This window comes from Mesocricetus auratus, unplaced genomic scaffold, assembly GCF_017639785.1.
Source record: "Mesocricetus auratus isolate SY011 unplaced genomic scaffold, BCM_Maur_2.0 Super-Scaffold_4256, whole genome shotgun sequence".
Taxonomy (NCBI): domain Eukaryota; kingdom Metazoa; phylum Chordata; class Mammalia; order Rodentia; family Cricetidae; genus Mesocricetus; species Mesocricetus auratus.
This window is the reverse complement of record NW_024429182.1, coordinates 113,074,281-113,097,595: the sequence shown is the minus strand read 5'-3', so window position 1 is coordinate 113,097,595 and position 23,315 is coordinate 113,074,281. Positions and strand designations below refer to the sequence as shown.

The 23,315-nt window shown below is 47.8% G+C and overlaps 1 protein-coding gene across 3 annotated transcripts in view; it reads right to left on the bottom strand.

The window, feature by feature from the left end:
* LOC101840294 (cell migration inducing hyaluronidase 1) overlaps window positions 1-23,315 on the bottom strand; it is a 150,339-nt gene that overhangs the window by 12,863 nt on the left and 114,161 nt on the right. For all 3 annotated transcript variants that reach the window (XM_040729076.1, XM_040729074.1, XM_005077854.4), the window contains exons 14-24: window positions 17,785-17,990; window positions 16,711-16,780; window positions 15,133-15,261; window positions 12,328-12,413; window positions 11,423-11,554; window positions 9,265-9,300; window positions 9,028-9,183; window positions 6,524-6,704; window positions 5,142-5,357; window positions 2,146-2,357; window positions 767-952 (exon numbers count right to left, since the gene is read on the bottom strand). In XM_040729076.1, coding sequence (XP_040585010.1) covers window positions 767-952; window positions 2,146-2,357; window positions 5,142-5,357; window positions 6,524-6,704; window positions 9,028-9,183; window positions 9,265-9,300; window positions 11,423-11,554; window positions 12,328-12,413; window positions 15,133-15,261; window positions 16,711-16,780; window positions 17,785-17,990 — 1,610 coding nt within the window. The remainder of the gene's footprint in view (window positions 1-766; window positions 953-2,145; window positions 2,358-5,141; window positions 5,358-6,523; window positions 6,705-9,027; window positions 9,184-9,264; window positions 9,301-11,422; window positions 11,555-12,327; window positions 12,414-15,132; window positions 15,262-16,710; window positions 16,781-17,784; window positions 17,991-23,315) is intronic.

The following is a 23,315-nucleotide window of genomic DNA, read 5'->3' as shown; positions in this document are numbered from 1 at the left end:
ACAGGCACATGAGTTTATGCAGACCAGAGGTCAGCTCTTAGTGACATTCTCAGGAGCTGTCCATATTAAATCTTAAGAAAGGGACTTGCACTTTACCTGGACTTTGCAGACTAAATGAATCTGCGTGTCTCCACCTCTCCATTTCTGGGATTTCAAATGTGTGCTGCTGTGCCTATCTTTATTACATGGTTTCTAGGGGGCTGAACTCAGGTTCTCATGTTACACAGCAAGTACTTGGCTGGCTGAACTGTCTCCCCAGGCCTGGATTATTTCCAGGGGAAGGGACCAAAGAGTTCCCAAATGTCTTTGTGCAGACACTGTGCTTCTGTTGTGTCTCTGTTGACCAGGACCCGGTGAAGGTCAGCAGAAGTTGGGGGGCTTGGGGGGTCCTAGGTTCAGATCCAGCTGTGGTTGGTTGGTGCTATGGCCCTTGACCAAGTCCCTCTTGTTCTTCCAGTGTCTTCTCTTCCCTCCTTCAAATTAGAATAGTGTTTGTTCCCTTTGGGCTAGGGTAACATACCAACCACATTTATTTGTTGTTTTTCCTTACTCCCTTTACTTGCAGATTTAATAGAGAGCTTATGTCTGTCCCAGTGTTTGGTTGTGTTAAGTGGTTGAGAAGATAGTTAGTGTCAGGGTCAAAGTGCCTAGGAAAGCATCCTGTACTCATTAGTATCAACTGCATTGTAGTTCTCAGACTTATGGGAAGACCCAGGATACACAGTGCACTGAGCCCCATTTCTGCAGACCAGAGGAACCTCCTTACCCAGAATCCTCATCCCAGTAGTAGTGGCTCCTGCCAGGATAGCTCTGTTCCACCTTGTCCATCTGCAGGGTCCTCACAAAGGTCCCGGTCTTGGAGGTTTGCTTTAGCAGGCGATTGTGAACATCTGAAAGGATGGAAAAGGTGGTGCCTCTTGGGTAGCAGAGCCCCACTCGGATCCAGTCGCCCCTAGAAAGGAAGGTGGGGTTAGTTTAAGGGTTTCCAGGCCCCAGGGCCTTTGAGCACACCACAGGAAGAGTGGCCAAAGAATTCTAAGTGGGAAATTGTCAAAGAATAACTACTAAGTTCCAAAATGTTCAAGGAGAAAAGGATGGGCAGTGACCACCAGTGGCTGAGGAGGGCCATCAAGATGGGTCACCTACGAGCATTCAAGGGCTGATCTGGGGTGCTCTTCCTGGGTTTTGGCTGGGAAAATGGTATTCTTTCAACTGGGCTACGATTAAAGAGCACAAGCAGCTGAGGGGGCATGATAGGGCATGATAGGGCATGATAGAGCATGATGGGGGGCAGCTTCATCCTCCTTTCTGCAGTGTCTCAGGAGTACATTGTAGGAAATGCGTGAATGTCAATGTACACAGATGACCTGATGCCCTCAACCACTGCTTCCCCTCTGCTGTGGTTTACACTGACAGACCTGATGGGTCCTTCAACCACCTAGGAAAGGTTGTAACTCCTCAGGGGATGCTGGGAGGGATTATCTAGATTTGGCTAGCCTCTCAGCATACCCGTGAGGAATTTTCTTGATTAGGTTAATTGAGGTGGGGAGAGTCACCCTAACTGTAGATAACACCATTCCATTGGCTGAGGTCCTGAACTAAATAAAAAGAAGCGTGTATCTCCCTCTACTCCCTGACTGCAATGGGATCAGCTGCCTCAAGCTCCTGTCAACCTGATGCCCTCACCACAACAGACTAACCTCAAACCCTGAGCCAAAAGAAGCTCTTCCTTCCTTAAGTTGCTTCTGTTAGGATATCTTACCACAGCAACAGAAAAGTCATTAAGATGCCCCCACAGAGCTTTGTTCCCTTCTCCATAAATAACTATAGTAATGCCCTGTGGGTTTTTTTTTCCATTTACTGAGTACTTGGCAATGGGAGGAGCTGGGTGACAGTTATCATATACTCATTAGCTCTCTACATATTCTTTGTTCACTTGGAAGGTATATTACCCCCAAGCCACCAAGAGATTAGCTATTCTGCCCAAGGTGGGCCCAGTATACATCCTGAGTCCTTGGATTCTCAACTCGGGCTTATCCTGCAGGGGTGACAGGGACCAGCCTGAGGTCCTCACTAGCCATGAGGTGTTATCACTATCCCTGCCTGAGCTCAGCCAGTGCCACTGTCCTGGCTGCTCTCACTCACTTGTTGAAGTTGATGAGCCAGATGGCAAGCTCAGCTGGGGCCGTCTGGTCCCAGTGGATGGTATACCCCTTCTGCAGGGTGATGACAGGCTGATACTGCTGGTAGTGGGTGCTCCTGGTGAGGGCCCCCTCCAGGTAGAGGGGGTGGCTAGGGAAGTCGTTCTTGATGATCTTCATGCGCAGGTTGCTGCTTTTGTAGGCCTGGATGTACATCTTTGAAAACCCAAAAAGGAAAACGTACAAGGGGCTGTTAGAGGGGATTGTGTCAGTGTCTGGGTAACATCTCATCACCGAGGGCACTTTCAGAGCCACTGCAGTATACAGAGCTGGAGTAAAAGGAAGACCACATAAGGGGACGTCTCTCTCTGCTGGTGAACACAGCGTAGGCTGCACTACGCTCAGCAATCACTTTCTGTGATTTCCAAAAAAAATGACCTCTGCTGAGGAATGACCAGTGGAACTGCCAGGGGTTGGCTGCCTGCTGCATGGTGAACTGTGGAAAATGAAAGGACGAGAAAGGGGAAGAGGGGCCCTTCCTTCCCTTCTTCCTTTCCTAATTCCTTCCTTCCTTCCTTCTTCATTTCTCCCTTCATTACAGCCCCCTTCCTTCTTTCCATACTGGGCATTAAACTCTACAGGTGTTAGGCAAGCACTCCATCACTAGCTATATTCCTAAGCCTCTTTTTGCTCTTTGAGTCAAGAAAGGTGTCACTAAGTTGCCTGCCCAAGCTGGTCTCGAAACTAATGAACTTGTAACCTCCTGTCTCCACCTCCCTAATAGTTGAGATGTTAGGGCCTGTAGCCTCAGGCCTAGGGGAAGGGTTGTACTCAAATTCTACTGCAGATACAACTGTCCCTTCACTGCCTATGGGAGTTTGTCTGGGTGTGATGCCTCTCTGCCTCTCAGCCCGTGGGCCGGGTAGTTTATGTATCAGTATCTCCCAGATGAGAGCATGCTACCTTACTCAAAGAAAAGAAAAGAAAAAGAAGACTACCAGCTACTAAGTCTCTAAGGAGCAAAGAGCCAAGCTCTATTTGAGATACTCTTCTGGGGACTAGGGAGATGGCTCCATGGGTAAAATGTCTGATATAAAAGCATAAGGACCTTCGCATGGCTCCCCAGGACCTATATCAAAGCTGGCATGGCATCTGTAACCCCAGCACTGGAGGTAGTCAGAAGCAGGTGAATTCTGGGAGCTTGCTGAACATCTAACCTTGTCAAACAATGACTTCAGATTCAGGGAGGGAGCTTATCTCAAAAAATAGGGTGGACAGTGGTAGAGGAAAACATCTATTATTAACTTATAGCTTCTACATGTGTACACTCAGGCAAAAGCACACAAACACATAATATACGTATATGCATACATCACTCACACATACCCCCCATACACACCCTGTTCATTTTTCTGGCTCATCCTATATTCATAAAGTGACATCTCTGCAGCTAAGGCCAAGAGACACTATTACACCAAAGTACAATGATGTGCCTTTGGAAGGAACGTGCTCTCTTTCCCTCTAGTTCATATGTATGTATGTATGTATTTATGTATGTATGTATGTTTATATATGTATGTATGTATTATATGTATGTTATGCATGAACAAAATATATTTATATAATATATACACACATATAACATTTATGTTATGTAAGATAAAAAGAGAAATTCCAACATTGTCCATCTTACAAGGCTGTCCAATGCATCAAAAGACACACAAAGTATCATGTAAGCTTTCTGTGGAGATAAGAATGCCTGCCTTGTAGGACCATCAGGAAGACATGGCCATCATATATTTCCTTCTCCTCTAGCCCACATGGCCCACATGTCCTAATCTGACAGTTTCCTCTGGCCTCTTTGCCTTCATTCATTCATCCATTCATTATCAGTCACTCATCCAAGTAATGGCAGTAATGGTCATAGGGTGATTACAATTATTTCAAGTTGTTACACTCCAAACATTGTATAGCACTGTTTTCATATATTAGCCATGGGTCATGAGTGCCCACTGAGTCCTGGACTTGAAGGCAGTGTGACCCAGGAACCAGTTTTAAGATGCTACTTTAATTAATTTAAATCTCAAGATGCAGATCTGAATCACAACATCAATCAATAAATTTCAAAACAAGAGCAGTGAAAAAGTTTTCTTCTTATTAAATGCAACTTGATTGTTTCGGTAGGTCTCTGTGTCACTTTGCTGGGAGCTGACATTTCAAGAGATGGGTCAGTAGGCTAGAGCAAAGGTTCAGCAGTTAAAAGCACTGTCACTCTTCCAGAGGGCATGGGTTCAGTTCTCTGCACCCACTATGTGGTTCACAACCATCTGTAACTCCAGTCCAGGGGATCTGGCATCTTCTGACCTCCGTAGGCGTCTGCATACTATTGGTTCATAGACATATTTGTAAGCAAAGCACTCACACACATAATCAAAATAAATACTTAAAGGAGTGGGCTGGAAATGTAAAAGTGGAAGCTTGACGCCTATGAACAGAAAAAAAATTCTCAATAATTTTTATATTAACTACAGACTGAAAGGATAGCGTTCTGAGTGTGTGTAAAATACTATTGAATTTATTTCTCATTTCTTTTTGCTTTTTAACATGACTACCAGGAAAGTTATGGCTCGCATTATATTTCTATTCCTAAAAAAGGGCAGCAGAAGGATTTTATTTGTATCATCTGAAATCACTTCTGGAACATCGTTAAAGTTCAGCCTTTAGTTCAAGCTCACACATAAGGACACGGAGGCTCCAAGCTTGTGAGAAGAAGGTCAACAGTTAGTAAGTGCACAACCTGACACGAAGCACCCAGCGCAGTGTGAAAATCCTGTGCGATGGGAGTGAGGGACAGAAGACATAAGGGAGGACAAACCTGCATCCTTCTTGGCCCAACACAGAGCTGGACACACACCAGGCCCTCTGAGTCCTTGTCATATGAGTGTGTGAGTGATCGAGTGAGCGAGCGAGCATTCAAATGGCTTAGGGTGGCATCCCCACCTGTGCATAGCGCCCACTGCAGATGGCCCCTCTCCAGTCTGGGACGTTGATGCAGTCTGGGTGTCGAACCAGCCAATTGTCATCCTTAGTGAGGTAGGAGCCAGGGTACTCTGACACAGAGCCATCCACATCGTGGAACACAGATGTCTTGTCCCCATCCATGTCCAGCTGGTTGAACCAGGGCCCAGGCTCTCCGAAGAACACTCTGGAAGTAATCTGAACAGAGCCCAGGAAAATAAGGCTGGGCCTGAAGGTGAATGGAAACTGCAGCTGTCATCAGGCCAGGGCAAAGTTTCCAATTTCCGCTGACATTACAAAGTTGTCAGACAGAGGCTGCCCTTGGGCGCTAGAGGAAACCACAGAGCTGACCATCTCATGGAACTTGAAAAACAGTCAGAGTGTCACTGTGCCTCAACTCTGAAAACTAGTGTACAATTTTGGCTCGACTCACTGTAGGTCTGGCTGCTGTGGGTGACCTTGGAGGCTGGTCTGGTGGAGGAGGGACTTAGGAGTGAGTGAATATGAGTTTTCTGATGAATGAACTGGAGAGGAATGGGGGTGGGGTGGGTGCTTGTATGAGAAAGTGTGTGCCAACAGTTGTGTGAGAATGTGCACGAGCTTGTGAGTGTGTGTGGTGGATTTAAGGAAGGCAGCCTCACAACGAAAGCCATTGGCCATCTCTGTGACTGACCCTCAGGACCCTCAGGGGTCTGAGTGAAGAAATTAAGTAACTTAAGTTCTCTGTCTTCTTGGAGGCCCTACCGGTGACTGGGCAGAAAGACAAAGGCAGTAGCGGGAAGGAGGAGGAAGAACCGAGGAGGAGGAGGACAAAGAAGGGAGAGGAGGGAGGAGGGAAAGGTTAGGGAGACCACAGGCTACAGACAGGGAGAAACAGCAGGCCCCACAGGCAGCCTTGACCTGCTCTCCTGACCTCAGCTCCTCCATCTTCTCATGACACGCAGGAGGCCCCTGTTTGCACTCCACTTTCAGGATGGAGTTAAATGATGTCTTCAGAAGACTTCCCTTGGACACTGCTGGAGTTGTGAGATGACCTGTGCCAACTCAGGTAGCCTGGCCACAACATCCAGTGTGGCAAGGGTCTGGAGGAGCAGCTTCAGAGCCCTGGCTTCATCTCTAGGTTCTTACTGAGGTACAGATTGAAGGCCAGTGGGCATTCACCCAGACTCGACCTTTTCCTGTGACCTGAACTTGTACTTTTCCAGTTTGGGCAGACAGCAAACTGGGATATGACCCAGCCTACTTGGGGAAGCTATTTCACCCTTGTGGTGGTGGCAATAGCTCAATCTCCAAGCCTTGGGGGACATGTGAGTCATCATTCAAAGCCTGGCTATGCTAGAAGCCTGTCCTGGCACCGTACTCACCGGGACATCCTCAAAGGCAATGTTGGTCACATTGTTGTGAGGGCAGCTTTGCCAGGCATTGTTTAGGCGGAAGGCCAAGGCACTAGTGTGCCGGCCCTCAAGGGCCACGAACTTGCGGAAGGTGCAGTTTTGGATGTTGATGGGGCCATCGTAGAACTGAATTCCTCTAATCGGAAAATTCCTGGGGAGTTAAGAAAGTCAGATGTCAGATGAACGCCATGCTGTTTGCTTCTTTGGAGGTGAATGGTAAGAGCTTTTCTGAGTAAAGCCATTCCCCAATTCCTACCTCCAGCAACTCCTTCCACTGGGAATCATTAAATCAATTAACTCACTCAGAAGGCATGTATGGGCACGGTGTCAATGAAAGAATGACTGCTGAAGATGGGTGATGGATGGTGAGGGATATATTGGCTGGATGGTGGATGGCAGAAAATGGATGGATGGATGGATGGATGGATGGATGGATGGATGGATCAAGTTGCATGGTTGGGTAGAAGGATGCTATTTGTTAGGCAGATAGATGTATGGATGGTGGGTGGGTGGCCAGATGAGTGGAGGAATGGTATGGTGGACAGTTAGTTGGATGAATGAATGATAGATTGGTAGATAAATAGCTGTCTATCAAGCTGCTGGCTTGGGGACCTCTGTTTACACAGTTTCTCTACTCTTCCCATCAATGTGTCTAGTCACTGGGAAAATACTGTAAATACTTCATGAGACTGCCAATATTCTGTCCCTTGGGAGGGGAACACTGTTAGTCATTATTGCCCTGCTTTTAGTTGCTATAACAATTTAATCAGATTAAGATCCTCTGTAAGCCTATCCACTGGCAATGTACTGGGCTTGGGAAACCGGATCAGAAATATGCAGAGTGGGCAATGACAAAAAAATGACAATGTAACTTTTCAGGGGTTGCCAGAGGCAAAGACTGTTCCTCCTAGAAAAGCAAGGCCACAGACTGACACAGGGACATTGAGAAGGCTTGATACGGGAGCAACAGGAAGTGGGAAGAGGTGGCAGCAGGGAGACATGGAGGGACCAGGGAAGAACTAGTGACAATGAGGCTTCATCCTTGCCTGGCAGTGAGGAGGGGCTCAGAGGCATCTCTCCCATTTACTTGAGACTCTTGATCAGGATATTGGAAAAGATGGCCCATGAGGGACTGGTCAGACAACTTGGTGGCCTTTCTCAGGCCTGGTCACAAATCTAGGCTTGTCATTTTCTATGCCTAACATGTTTGCTTATACCCATGTCTCTGCTTATGACTTGGCCCCTTCCATCCTCTTCCAGAAGGGACTTGAGGAAGCAAGGGAATGAAGAAGTAAAGGAAGCATATGAAGTATCTGTCCCCAGAGAGAGGCTGTCCCCAGCTGTCTCTCCTCTTCTAGTCAGGCTCCCAGCTGTTGCATATGCTTCACAAGAAAGTCTCCACTCACCCCCAAATCCCCTTGTGGTTCCATATTTTTATGTTTGTAGTTGATGATGCCAGCACCTTGAATCCTGGTTCTCATGGAGTGCATCCATGCGTTTCCCAGCTAAGGTGTTCAGCGTTATTACATTCTTGCTAGCTCTACAAAACTATATGCTTCAGATCCTAATCTACTTCTATTCAGGCAGGATATGCCTCAATTAAAAGAGCATGGTCCCTTCTAGGTCTCTCCCCTCAAAGGTAGTTTAAGGAACCTGCCTGAACCTGTGAGGCTGCCATAGACAAGATCACCTCTGGAACTTACCAGACTATCCTCTCCTTGGAGGTTGGTAACCTTCTAGAAAGAAATTCTAGAGATGCAGACTCAGACTCACTTGTAAATAAAAGAGTCTACCATATCTCTTTAAAATGGAAGCCAGGCCTTTCTGACAGTTTGACCAAAGAAGACCAGGCTTATGCCTCTGAGTACGTCTCTAGGGTATCTTTGGGGAGATCCATTTGCACTAGGGTTGAAAGTTTCAGTCTGTGTGTAACAGCTGAACCTATTAGTTTCACAAAGAGAATACTAAACCAATTCTAGGGCCTAAATGGAACAAGCCTTGCCTCTTGCCCACGTGGCAGCCTTGAGATGCGACCAACTAGGAATGGTCTATCTTTTGGTGTAAGATTCCCATCTGTGTGAGACATGGCTGCAGGTTTGATCATCTCTGCTCATCTTCCTATAAATGTGCTTTGGTCTGATTGCCTCTCTGCCATACGCAGTAGTGAATGAAAGACTTCAAGTGAGTTGTTATGGAGACTCAGAATCCTTCTTCCAGACACCATGTTCCCATGAACACTAACTAGGACCATATCATGCATTTGGCGGTTGTGTACCTGTTGGCATCTAATCTACACTGTTTTTGGACTTCTGTCTCCTCATCCCTCATCCTCATTCAGGTTGCTAGACTGCAGAAAAATCCAGAGTCAACATGTAAAGGTCTCCCACAAATTTCTTTCTTTCCATGGCTGTGACTCAAGCCACACCCACACCCACACTCACACAAAATAGCAGTTCCCACCATTGCAAACCTACTGGCCTATAGGGAGGGTTCTTCCGCTGTGGTCCAAGCCACCTGGGCCCCAGATCCTGTTGTCCATCATCTCTGTGCCCACGTTGCCACTCTCACCAACAAACAAGCTGTTCTTTATCTCCTGCTTGGAGCCATCATCATATGGGAAGGTCCCACCACTGCAGAGAGGAGATGTTGGGGGTGAGATGTCCAAATATAAGCTCTCACAGAAGGCCAATCGCAATGGCAGTTAGTCTTACCTGGCCAGGGTCAGGCCGATGCCATTATCAGCAAACCTGGGGACAAGAGCAGACAGTCAGCCCATGCTGTCACTCTACAGTCAGTGAGGTTGTAGGAGAAAGGACCCTTCTCTGTCCCTGGAGTCTCACTGTGGACATCGAGGGAGGAGTTTTGCTGAGGAAACCATAACTTTCCACTCTACACAGAAAATGGGTATTCTGGTTCCTCTTGACAGATTTGGAATTCTCTGGAGCATCTGGTGGAGAGCTAGAAGATGTATCCCACACTGGCAGGGGTCCTCAATGCTCAGCATTTGGGGGCATGGAACATTAGCTACAGGAGCACTGGGCCTCACAGGCCTCCCTTGCCAGCCCACCTCTGGTTGAGCCCCGGGAGCCTGTGGGTTGATCAGGAGACATGGAGGGAGGGTGATTTCTCATCCTCGGGGCAGCACCAACTGAGGGTGGGCCATGTGGGACTACTCTCAGCCATGGTAAGAAACTCAAATAGCTAATTTCCAAGTTTCCTCAAAGCTAGGGAGGTTCCATCCTTGAGAAGAGCAAGAAGGAACCTCATAATTACACCATGCTGATCACAGGGGCTCCCCCAAAACACTGCCTGACGTTAGGGTCAGCATGAGCAGGTTTCTGGAGGCATCTGCTCCTGCCTCATGAAGGAGTTGGACCTTGGATCTGTGTCGCCTTCCCTTCCTTTGTTCCTCTTCTCCCTTCCTGTCCAGGACACCCCAAGGGGCTCATCTCCTCCAGGCGCTACTTTCACCCACCATCTGCTGCTTCTTGAATTTCCAGTGGCTTCATGTCTCATATAAGCCCAAGGCCAGGTCTTACCCTGGCATAGAAGGCCCAATCCCTCATTCCCTTCTGTGTCAGCCACACAGGGTGATCCAGGTTGCTATAAGCTCCTCAGTTCCCAACATATTAGATGCTCAGCTCCCTTTCAGCATGCCAAGCTTCCCCTTCAAAAATCTAGCCATTCAAACCAATCAGCCAAGGCTCACCATGGGCACCAGGCTGTCTAGCTCCTTTCTTCTCCCTGTCCCCAGATTTCCCTTCTCCCTGGTATCTCCTGGTGCTTTGCTATGGTCCCTTCATGCTCTGCTGTGACCCTAGAGACCTCACAGACACTCATAGCTTCCTTCTCCCCTTTTCTGTTGGGAACTCTAAGACCAGACATTTGTTCTGTCTTGTCTTTGGAAGATGTGGGACATTTTCACTGCATACTTTAAGAGTATTTCTATCTCAACAGTCTAAAACATAGTCACCCACCCATGTCTGCTCTCTATGCTGAAGACTGGGGTTTATCCACACTCTGCTTTCTATGATTCCTCCTCACCTGGACTGGGGTGTGGTATTCCATCTGGAGTTCCATTTTCCCATCTCCAGAAGTGCCCTCTTCCATCCTTGCCTGCATCCAGAGATACTAGAGCCTCCACCCCTGCCCCAATTCCCCAAAACCACACATGGTAAATGCTCAAACTCTCAGAAGAGACCATCTGTCAGCTCTGAACCATGTCAACTCTGTCTATGTGTGGGCCCTCAACCCTAGTGCTAGCCAGACTCTGAGTATCTTTAGAATGTCTGGTGGAAGACAAGAAGATACCCCCTCATTGGCAGGGTGCGTCATAGCTTCATAATTTTCTTTGCAGAAGGAGAACCATGTTTGGCATCAGACTTCTGGGGACTTTACACCATGAATCAATGTTTTGGGCCCTTTTTGTTGGTCTTAGAGCATAAAGCATTAAGTCCTCTTTTCTACCACTCATTAGCTATGTAATGTGAGACCCTCCTAACTGAGCCTGAGTTTATCATCAGTGGAGAGAGGATTGTGCATTTTTAAAATTTTCATTCTTGAGAAATATGGTGAGGAAGAAATAAAAGCAAAGTTTAGGGGCACAATGAGTGCCCAGCACTGTAACTCCTTTTTCCCTTCCTGCACTGACCAGCCGTGGGGCATGAGAGAGAGAGAGTCCCCATGAGTAACTCAGCATTCAGCACTGTGGGTGAATCTGTCATGCTGCTGTGGGTTTTTCTTCCTCTGGTCACATCCTATGCCCCTGGCAGTATGTTTAGAATCCTCAGTGCCCCTTGCTCACTCTTCATTCTGGGGAGGAACACCAAGTCTCTTCTGTGTCAGTGTCACCTTGCTTTCCAGACTTACCGGCAGCTGTCCAGCCACACATCCCCACCCCGCAGCCAGGCTCCATGGTCCTGGTTCTTGTAGGCAGTGAAATGACGGATGATGGCGGGCTCCCGGGGTTTCAGTGGGTCTGCGTCCTGGTGTGGGCTGTACCTGGAGCATGGGAAGACACAGGTAATACTCCTTCTGGCCTCTGTATGCTGCTTTCCACTCACAGGTTCCCAGATATCTCTGACTGTACAGAAACCCGTTGGCGAGGTGGGCTCTGGCATGAACACTCTGAGTTTCTCCCAGAGGCAGAAGATCCCATCTCTAGGGCCCAGCTCCTTGCAGGAGACAGACAAGGGGTCCCACTTTTGCTAATGACCTTGAGTTTTCAACAACTTATGTTTTCTTTGAGATAGGCTCTCACGATGTAGCCTCAGCTGGCCTAGAACGCACTTGTGCAAGCCATGTTGACATTGAACTCAGAGATCTTTGTGCCTCTGCCTTCCAGGTGCTGGATGGAATTAAATTTGTGTGCCACGCTGCCCAGCCTTGGCAACAACCTTTCAAAAGCAGCCTCTGGTCTTCAGCTGAGCTCTGGCTTGACTTCTCAGCTGGGCCATCAGATTCCTTACCATCAAAATGACAGTGAGTGCTTCCTCTCTGATCATCTTTGTATCCCAGGCCTGCCTGTCATGGCTCTGGCCATTCCTACTCTTGTACCATCCTGGCTCTGCAGAGGGATCTGGAAACTGCTAGGAATTTCAGTTTCCCTTTGGCTACTAGAGCTTGGACTCCAATTCAGACTTCGTTTGGACTTCTGGCCCAGGACTGTATCCCAACAACTGGCTCAATGCCATGTAGCAAGCACTCATCAGATGAAGAAACGCACGGCTGGAGCAGAAGACAAGGAAGCAAGCTGCTGTCCCGAAGGTTATTACCTGGCAGAGATGATGGAGAGGAAGGGCCGCTTGTCCTTGGCTGAGGCCTCAGTAGTCTTGACTCCGTTGTCTATGATCATGCCAGCCTGGGGTGGGGGGGAAAGGACACAATGGTTACCACTGTTGCCTAAAGCCATCTTCGCATATGTATCAGCCTAGGCACATGCTTTTGAATATGCCAGTAAACACAGCATGATTCTCAGACTGTGTCCATGGCAGTAGAATCTATAGCGAGGGCTGAAGAAAGCCCACCTCACTCTGCATCTCTCTGATCAGATCTGGGACAAGGTGATCTGCAGGGGTGTAGATAAAGAAATTGGGGTCTAAGAGTGTCCGAGCTGGGGTCATGTAGCCAATTCTACATACAGAACTCATGCTACTTTGTAGAGTTTCTGTCCCAGACCCCCAGACAAGGGCTACAAGTGTGCACTCCGAAATGTGTCACAGACCTTTCAAATGAACCCTGTATTTGTCTCACTTTTCCTTTGTGTGGGAGTCAGTGACATCTTACTGCCTGTCCTGGCTCCTGCTTGACTTGAGGAGAAAGGCTAACCCTTTTTTAAAAAAATTTGAGGCAGGGTCTCATGTAAACCAGGCTGGCATCAAACTTGCTATGTAGCCAAGGATGATTTTGAATTTCTGATTCTCCTGCTTCAGCCTCTAGAGTGCTGGGATTATATAGGTCTGTACCATCATGTCTAGTTTGTATGAAAACCCAGGGCTTCATGTACACAAGGCAAGCACTCTACCTGTGACTGGTGTGTGTGTGTGTGTGTGTGTGTGTGTATGTGTGTGTGTGCATGTGTGTGCTAAAGCTGCCCACTTTACAGCCACCAAGTGGGAGGAAATGGAGGCTGCAGTCCTGTAGGCCACTATCGAATGCCTTTTACTCCCATATCACCTTGGCTTCTTAGGAGAACTTTACCTTTTTTTGTTTTTCTTCAAGTTACTCTTTGTTCTCTGGCTGGCTTTAACTTAACAACAGTGATGATGTGAGCTTTGGTTTTTGGTTCTATTCTTATAGACTGTGCCATTGGCAAATCCCTCACCTCTTTGGCTAGTCACATTGTTATCTGTAAAGTCACATAGTCATCTGTAAAGATGGCTGATGACACCTACTCCACGGAGTGGCCATGGAGACTGAATAAGATGCCTGACAAATGACTCCATGAGGTGGGTGTGGTGTCCAGCATGACTGGGTAGGAGCACCCAGGATGCAGACCCTGTGCTCTGGCCATCAAGCTGGCCCAGCTGTAGAGTCTCCCCTTCTCTCAGCCTATCTCTGACAAAAGGAGCCCTCCTGTGCTCATAAGTGCTAATGTCCCCACCCCCACACCAGTGTCCTTGACTCTTCCTATTAGAGATGTTACTCTTGACTAAATTACCCCCCAGCCTCCTATGCTACCCAGACCTGTGGGCCCTCTCTTGCAAGTAGGACATTTTCTTGAGGGTCCAGGGAATGGTGGGTACCAACAAGAAGCCAATGTGTTTTCTCTCCTTCTCCAACAGTGATATGGTCTAAGCACCTGCCTCTGCACAGGAAATCAATGACATCCATGAAACGCAGCTCCTCCATCCATAGACTCCCCTCCACACTTCTGCAGTGGCCTCTAGAACTATCCCCCTGCTTAGGATCTGAGATACAATTTAGAAATTGTCTCCTTTCTCTTCATGACTCTCTCCTCAGTACTGGCTTTTGTCCCCTTAGCCCAGGTTTCAGCACAGATCAACTCTGAGCCTGTATTGCTTCTTTTTGGTTGTCTCCTTAGGTTCAACTTTTTGAAACAGACTTTGATTGTGTATGTGCATGTGGAGACCAGAGGTGGATGACAAATGACTTCTATTGCTTTCTGTTATTGTTATTTTGATACAGGGACCTTCGCTGAACCTGGAGTTAACTGGCTAACTGGCTGGCCAGAGGATCTTTGGGATCTGGCCTTGGGATTTGCTTGTCTCTGCTTTCCTGTCAATGGGGGTTACAGACACATACTTTTGTTCTCAAACTTGCACAGCAAGAACTTTAAACAGTTAAATATCCCACTAGCTCTCTGAAATATCTTTTGCTTGGCCCTGGATGTACCCATTCCTCTATGGAAGTACCAATTTCCTTGTCTGCACTGTTAAGACTTGGACCAGACACCATCCCAATGTCCTAGAGACCATCTTGGTCCATAGAGTGTTGTCATCTTTAATCTCAGCCTTGCCCCAAACTCTCTTGGTGTGTCCAACAATTGTCCCTGTGGGAAAGTTCTGGACACATTGAAGTTCCAGTCATCCCAATCTTTCCCACTTTACTCTAGCACCTAGCTTGGAGTAAGGTACACACTGGTACTCAGAAAACGAGGGCAAGCAGTGAAGGCACTCAAGGAGTTTCTTACTCTTTACCTACTGACTTAGCCCTCGCAGATGGAACCACCCACTCCCAGCAAGAAAGTTTGGATGCCAATGCTACCTCAGAACCATGTCCAACTTCCCTTAGTCCATGGCCAGACCTCATTTTATAGTCAACATCACTGTCACCCACAAACGGATCACAAAATCAAACCAAATGTCCAACCCAGCATCCTCCAGGAAGGGAAGCTGGTGGGAAGGCACACCTTGCTCCTTTGGTTGGGTAGATGCTGTGAATGACAAGGCAGGCCCCCCAAAGGAGACTTGCGGTGAGTGGTCAGTAACCTGCAGGCCTTGGAAGGCTGCTCTGGACCAATGGGAAATATGTAGTTTTTTTTCAGGCACTAATCGTCTACAGGTTGGTGCAGGGGAATGAACAGGCTGGTCATAGCAAGGCAGCATGGAGAGACTCACCCGGTAGTTAGAATGTGCTCGGTTGTTGTGGAATTTCCCCAGTGGAATGTGCTCAGAGTAACCTGGGGAGTACATCCCTACGGAGGGGCCCGTTGGCACATGGTGAAAAATGAACCAAAATCCAGTTTCCTGTTGGGACAGGGCATAGGAGAGAGTCACAGAAATTAGTGCCTGTGAACTCCTGATTGAGTGGCCCAGGCTCTGGGAATGGAAGCAGTACTGTAACCAGAACAGGCCATCACCAGACACCACCAAACACATCTGTGTGGTCCAGGGCTTGACTGGACACCACACACCACCAAACACACCCATGTGGTCCAGGGCTTGACTGGACACCACTTACTACCAAACATACCTGTGTGGTCCAATGCTTGAATGGACAAAGGGAAAAAAGCTCAAGGTTACGGTAATTTGTCATTTGGCTACTTGACATCACTCACTCTTCACAACAGCCCCACCCTATCTGCTACTGTCCAAATTAGTGGGTCACGGTAGAGGTTAGACTGCCGATGGATAGAGTTCCGAAAGCAAGCGTTCTCAGCGTTCCTTGGAGATCTGGAAGCTGAGGCCCAGAAAAAGGAACAGACAGGATCAGGGTCAAGGTCCCCAGCTAAACCAGCAGCAGGGAAGAGCTGTGTCAGAGCAAGGCTGTTGGAGCAGAGCATGGTGTTTGTTGCCTAGCTGCCAACATCCAGCTCTTTGGGGCTCTGGATGCACTATGTCTCCCTGTTGTAGCTTCCTCCCTAGCCTAGGGCATAGCCTTGATGTCACAATCACACGGTGTTAGTGCACAACACTGATGCATCCGGTATCATCAGAAGGAAAAACAACTCATTCTATAAAGAATTGCTGTGCATAAATTGCTTAGTGCTCTGGGATGGTTTGGATATGAAGTGTCCCTGACAGGCTCATGTGTCTGAGTACTTGGTCTCCAGTAACAATGCTAGCTTTTTTTAGTGCAACCTTTAGAAGGGGGAGATGAACTAAAGGAAGTGGGTCATTGGGGGTGGGACGTAAGGATTATAGCCTGGTTCTACTTCCTGTCTTGTCTTTTTTTTTCTAATTTTCTTTAAGTTTTAATGTTTATGTGTATGAGTGTTTTGTTTGTATGTATGCCTGAGTACAACATGTATGCCTGGTGCCCAGAGAGGTTGGGAGAATGCATAGGATCCCAGGAAACTGGAGTTAGGGATGGTTGTGAGCCACCATGTGGGCCATGGGAATCAAAGTCAGATCCTCTGCAAAAATAAGTACTTTTAACTGTGGAACCATCCCTCCAGTCCCTCTTTCCATTTCCTCATCCACCTAGATGTGAACAAGCTCCCACTGTCGCAGCCACAAGTAATGGCCCCCCATGCCTTCCCTACTATATGGACTATATTCCCTTAAGCCACAAACCAAAGTAAACCACTCATTAGTTATGGTCACCAGGCTTATGGAGTGATGAACAGAACTGTCATTTAAAACCAAGTCACGGGACTCCCCATCTCCAGTCACAGGGAGGAGTGGCCCTGAGCTCTGAACACACACATTTCCAGGGCAGCCTCCGCCAGCTCCGCCTTGCTTATTTCTGCTTACCTCAGACCCCGCAGCCGCACAGTTAATGAGGTTGTTGTTGGGATTTGCCATCCAGAAAGTGGACACAGCACTGCAGGGAGAGGACAGAGGTTAAACAGTGCCTTATGAAGCACTGCCAGCTAGCACCCTTTCTGCTGCTCAGTGGGAGGGCCCATGGGAGACACTAGTATTAGTGGAGAGAGTCTCTTGTCTGAGATCTGAGAAACCGTTAATGGAGGCATTTGAGGTTCATTTTCTCCCCACAAGGCAGTGAGTGCATTTAATCTGTGTACCGTTCAGGGCTGTAAGAGCTAAGTGCAGTTTGTGCTTCAACAGAAGCAGGAATGTGAGTCCAGGAAAGTGAACCTTTCTAAGGAAGGCTGTCTGTGTAGAAAGCCATGTGTCTGTCTGTGTCTGCCTCTCCCTGCGTCTCTCCTCGGTGTCTCTGCATCTGCCCATGTTTGTTTCTCTGTCTTTGCATCTCTATGTCTATTTCTCTGTTTTTCCTGTGTCTGTCTTCTGTCTCTCTCTTGTATCTCTGTTTTTCTGTCTGTTTGTCTGTCTGTCTATCTGCTTCTGTCTCTTTGTCTTTCTGTCTGTATTTTCTATCTCTGCCTTTCTGTGTGTGTCTCTGTTTTCCTGTCTGTCTGTCTATCTGCTTCTGTCTCTCTGTTTTTCTGTCTGTATTTTCCTATCTCTGCCTTTCTCTGTATCTCTGTGTGACACTGTTTGTGTCTCTCTCAGGCTAGAAAGAGATTCTTGTGGCCAGGCTGATGGGTATGTATTGGGAGCTGATGTGGCAGCTGCTTCCTGTCCACAAGGATGCCATGTGGCATAGAGCCGCAGGTGAGCCAGCACTTTCCAGACAAAACAGTGCTAGTGAGGCTCACAGAGGAAGAAGGGAGGAGGGTGGAGGGAGGAGGGGGAAGGGAGGGAGAAGAAGCTACTCCAGGGACCTCACTCTGAGAGGTAGGCAGGAATGAACAGTAAGCTTCTAAAGGTCCTGAGGCAGGACATTGAGTGTTCATGCTCATCCCCTCCCATCCCCCAGACCCAAGTGTAAGGCGTACTCTACAGTACTATGCACACACTTACTTGCAGTCCTGCCTGGGCTTAGGAATGTACCCTGGGTATGAGTCCTCTGTGATCACTTTGCACATCCTGCTGTCCCGGTCTGATGGGAGGAGAGTCCCTGACTTAACAAGGAGGCCAAGGCAGTGGTCAAAAGTGTTGCGTTCCTCTGGCCCGTCTTCAGTGAAGAAGCAGTGGCCCAAAGAATTGTAGCCCACAACGTCCTTGATCTGTAGGGTCAAGGAAGGAGTTTCACTCAACACACAAGTAGGCATGTGTCTGAATATTCATTCAACAAGCATGAAACAGTGCTGAACTATACCAGGCTTAAGTAGATTGGGCAGGAGGATGGAGACAACCTTGGCCCCAGGCAAAAGCCTGAGGGCAGACAAGGAAGAGAACAATCTCTTCTGGTTGGGTGTGCTGGGGATGAGGCTTCAGGGGATTGGAAACTGGGATGAAACACCAGAAGTGTGTAGGTGGTTGAAGGGGAGACTCAGGCCTGTGTTCTAGAGACAATTCTACTGAGCTTGCCAGGACGTCCTGAGGAGGGTCTCCAGGGCATGGCAGCTCTCCCACGAGGCAGCACCACAGCCCGTCTGGGGGATGATTCACGGACACATACACTAATATACTTCTATAATCCCTGGAACCCAAGCCTGTTTGTTGGTCCACGATGCCCACCAGGACACCTTTGCACCTCAGGCTGAAAACCAGAGAGGAATGGTACAGCCGGCTACTGGGCCACCTTCCCAGAACTACAGAGTGAATAGAAAATCCAAAGAGACACCGTGAAAGCAGAATGTGGTCTCAGTACCAGCCCCAGGAGGCTCTCACACCAGCCTGCTGCCTTGTCAGTCACTACAACAAAGCTCTGGACTTGACCTCCATCATCTATCTCCAAGGCCTCAGAATCCTTAGAGAGTCCTGACCTGAGCCCCAGTTTCCTGTTCACACTGGACTGCAATGACAGCGTCTCTCACACACGGACTCCTACTTTGGCTCAAACACCCCAGAGAGGCGATGCTCTCGGCTCACAAAGTCCAATGGGTGAGGGTAGAAGCCCTCTGTGTGTCTTTCCTGTGTTCTTCCATCCCGAACTGTGCAGTGACTGCATCCAGTGACATCATTCCAGCTTCCCTGTGACCTCAGATCAACCCACACCTCTTAAGAAGGTGCCACTGTGCCAGGAGCTGGAAAATCTGTATGCGATCCAAATGCCCCTGGCACTGACTGAAATACCAAGGCCTGATGCCATTACAAGGGACTGCCTTTCTCACTGTAGGGCACTCAGTAACCCTGGTCTGTCCCTGTCAGATACCAAAAGCAACCCCACTCCACCCCCTCCCCCAGCCCTACCCTCACCAAGCAGTTTTCAGACTTCTATTACTCTGTAGTCCACTGAGTAGGAGGGGTGACAAAACTGTCTCTGATGGAAAAGCATTGATCCAAGGTGAACAACTGAAGTTCCTCCAGGCTCTCCATGGTAGGTGCAAGCTCCCTAACTGCAGGGCAGTCAACTGTTAGGGCCATCTCCACAGCAAGCCCCTCCATGGCTGAACACTGGCTGATCCCTTAGACCTTTTCATCTCTGCAATCTCACACAGTCCTCTTGCAAATTTTTGTTTTAGAAATGAAGGTGTTGAGGTCACAAAGTCCAGTGGGAAAAGCCATGGCAGGGATGCTTGCTTTTTCAGGCCTATGTGTTTTCCCTTGTAAAGGAAGACCACACTGCCTGCCTACACCAGGCAAGCCCTCTGCCTCCTAAACAAGCATCCTTCCTTTAATCTTTGATGACAACAGGCAAGGGCATAACCTTCAAGTCCATTCACTCCTTCAATGGGCATTTCAGCCAATGCCAAGGTCATCCAGTGGCATGCTTCCTCCTCTTCCAGTGAGAAATGAAAGCTTGTTATAAATAGCCCTGAAAGACAAGCCTAGGAGGGGATTCGACTGCTCTTGTTGGCGGTCTAAGATCAAATTCAATGCCTGGCTTTGCAGAGGAGAAAACTGTGCCCAGGGAAGGGAGGTGGGTATCCCAGGGAATTTGGTGTCCTCAGATCTCCTGTCTTCTGCCCATGGATCTTTGTAACTTGTCCCGATTCGGTTGCCCCACCCTTTAGATCACATGGCCAGGAGCCCTTCTCTGAAAGTGAGTGAATGAGTTAGGGACACTTTTCTAACAAACACTCAAGGAAGAGCTGGACTCTAAGACTCTTGAGAGGTGCTGTGAATAGAAAGGGCTTCACCAGAAGAAGGAAGAGAAACAAGCACTGTGGTTGAATGTCCAGGGGCTTATGCATGTTACCCTGTTTCAACCTTATTTCAACGGATGCCACTTGACTTGGATGTCCCAAGCCCCTTTCTTTGCAAGGACTGAACTCAGACTTGATCTTATCTCGTTTGAAACAGAAACCATTCTGCTTTTTTGAGGGAACAGTGAGTCTCTCAGAACCAGGAGAAAAGGGGGACAAGGGAGAAGGGAGGTGGGGGGCGGGAGAGAATGCAAAATTCACATCTTTACTTAACCACAGGCTTGCTCTGCTACAGTGAGTATCTCTTGTGTGATAGAGGGGGTGCTAAAAACATCTTCAGACTGTTTCCCCTCAGAACACTTCACAGAATTGGATGGATAGATAGATAAGTGAATATGTAGGTAGGTAGATGATAGATAGGTATAAATGAATGATGGATGATAGATGATAGATAGATAGATAGATAGATAGAGAGATAATAGTAATAGTGTATGCATAGAGAAATCGATAAGGATGTTAGGTAGATAGGGAGGTAGGGAGGTAGATAGGCAAGCAGATAGGTAGGTAAATAATAAACAGATGTTGGTTGTATGAATAGATAGAGAAATAGAGACAGGCAGCTAGGCAGATGATAGATGCATACAGATAGACATATCAGCTAAATAAATATTCTCTCTGTCTCTGTTTACCCCCACTTGAACTGTCCTTATATGCTTATCAGAGAGTGTCTCTCTGTCTCTCTATCTCCCCTCTCTCTGTCTCTGTCTCCTTTCCCCTCTCTTTCTCTCTTTCTCTCTCGGTCTCTCTCCCTCCCCCTCTCTCTTTCTTTCTCTCTGTCTTTGTCTGTCTGTCTCCTCCTCTCTCTCTGGTTGTCCTTATATGCTAATCAGAGAATGTGTAACCCCTCTGCCATTCTCTTTGCAAAAGCTAAAACTGTATTTCCCCTTCATTTTTCTAGGCATCTTCTTGCCTGCTGATATCATGATTCCTGGAAGTTGTTTTAGGTCCTTCACTGTTGTTAGTAGAGTCTGGACATGAGATTGTAAAGGAGAAAATTCATATAAAAACTCAGAAACAGTTGTCAGGTATTGTTTAATTTTGTGTGACCCTCGATTTAGTTGTCACTGAATCAGGGCATTTGGTGGTGGGGGGGTGGGGGCATGGTGACAGCACTAGAGGAGACTAGGGAGGCAGCACTAGGTCTGAAGACTGTTCTGTGTAAGTCAAGATATATAGTCACGCCAGACTGAACTGGCTTCCATCAACATCCTGCATGTTCTCAGAAGAGTGATGCTTCAATTAAATGAGCACAAGCAGAAATTAGTCATCGGTTGACTCTCTGGATATGCAAGATTCCATTATAGCTTCAATCAAGCTCAGACCAGAAATTTTTCTTTTAAAAAGTGCTCATGAGGAACATGTACATGCTCTTTCCCTTTGGCATTGTTCCCCCAAACAATATGGGATGACGACTGTTTACTGGGCATTTACATGGCAGCATAAAACACCTAGAGGTGATGTAAAGCCTGAAGGAGCATGTGCATAGGTTCTATGCAAATACCAGGCTATTTTATACCAGGACTTGAAGTCAAGGATTCTGGCACCCTCAAGGGGCTCCTAGTACCAAAGAGGGTGCTTCTTACTTCTGAAGTCTTAGATGGGTATATTATATGTGTATGTGTGTGCATATGTATACACACACACACACACACACACACACCATCATCCATCATCATCTTCGAGAAGCCTCACATCAGATTCAGTCATTTAAAAAAGAAATGTATTTCCAAGCTTCTGCCATCATTAAGAAATTTAAAAATAAAATTCCTGAGGAGGAGCTGGCCTTGGAGCACAAGCAAGGGCCATTTGTTTTGCAGATCTTAATGAGTTTTTGAATATGCAAATAGAAGTTGAGAGAGGAAACAGAACAAAACACTACCTAAAAAGGGAAGGAATGCCTCCAAGGCTGTGCAGGGGAGGTAGGAAGGGGTGGGGGGGCGAGGATCAGGGGAGGCAGAGCTAGTAAGGTCAGATGCTGCCTGATGGAAAGCATGTGACCTGGAAAGGGGCAGTGAGACCAGGGGACCTGCCATTCCATTCCCTTCCACACTGTCTAATTCTGCTCTGATCTGGAATGTTCTCCCTTCTCCGTACCTCTCCCTCCCATTTCTGTAACTCAGTCTCCCAGTATAGCACTGGACCAAGGTAACTCTATGGAAAAGGAAAGAGAAAATCTGGGCTCACGTGTAAAGGAGAGAAGAGAAGAGCCACACACCTTGACAAGGGAGAGGACACATTCAAAAGGGGTGAGCCAGAGAAAATGGAAGCCTCTCCCACAATTCCCAGGGCCGTGCAGCTGGCAGAGAAGATGCTGGGTTTCCCATCATGGGCTCCAGATATCTTTAGTCGAATGCCAAGAGAAGGGTGTGGCCCTGAAGATAGAGAACCTAGGGTCTGACTGGATCTGCTGGCACGAAGAGTCATGCATGGCACAGCCTGCATGGAAGCAGTTGCAACCTGCTGGGGGCATCATGGTTTTGTACCGCTGTCATTTATAATAAAGATAAAATGTGAGCAAGTCCCCACGTGGGGAAGGGTGTACGTCCTTTTGCTCAGTCTCCCTGGCTTACAGAAAGGAGGTAGGAGAGAGTAGGACTCACACTGGAGTCTTTTGTACCTTCTGCTAAAGCCGGGAGCATACTGATTGCCTTCCAGTAAGAGGAAGGCAGCGTTGAAGGTCATGCTGTAGAACTTGATGTACACATGAAGATGCACTCAGCCTATTTCCCTGTGGCCCTGCAGAGAGTGTACGTAGAGCCTCTCCTTGGGGAAATTCTTCTATCCCAAACTTGCTAGCATTCTGGGGATAGTATGCACACAGCCTCCTTCTGAAGGCAAGTTTCCTCTCTGCACCTGCCAGCACCTTGGAGCCTCGGTGCTCCATGCCACATTGCCGGAAGGATACCCTCAACAGTGTTACTATCACAGAAGATATTACCACAACTTCACTATATGGACTCAGGGTGGTGGCTCAGTGGGTTGCAAAAGCATTGTGAGAAAGGGACCTTGTGACCAGATGAGGGCAGGCCTTGCTAACAGATCAATGAATTCGGTGTGTTTTACTCAAGACTCTTTCTATGTGAGCGTGCACTGGGACTTTTCAATGTGGCAGGGAGGGAGTCCATTCATGCAGCGTTTGCCAAGAGTGTGTAACTACACAGGCCCTACTTTTTGGTGGGGCATATGCTACTATCTCCCGGAAGCAGAGATGTTTCCTCAGAACAACAGAGACTCAGAGGC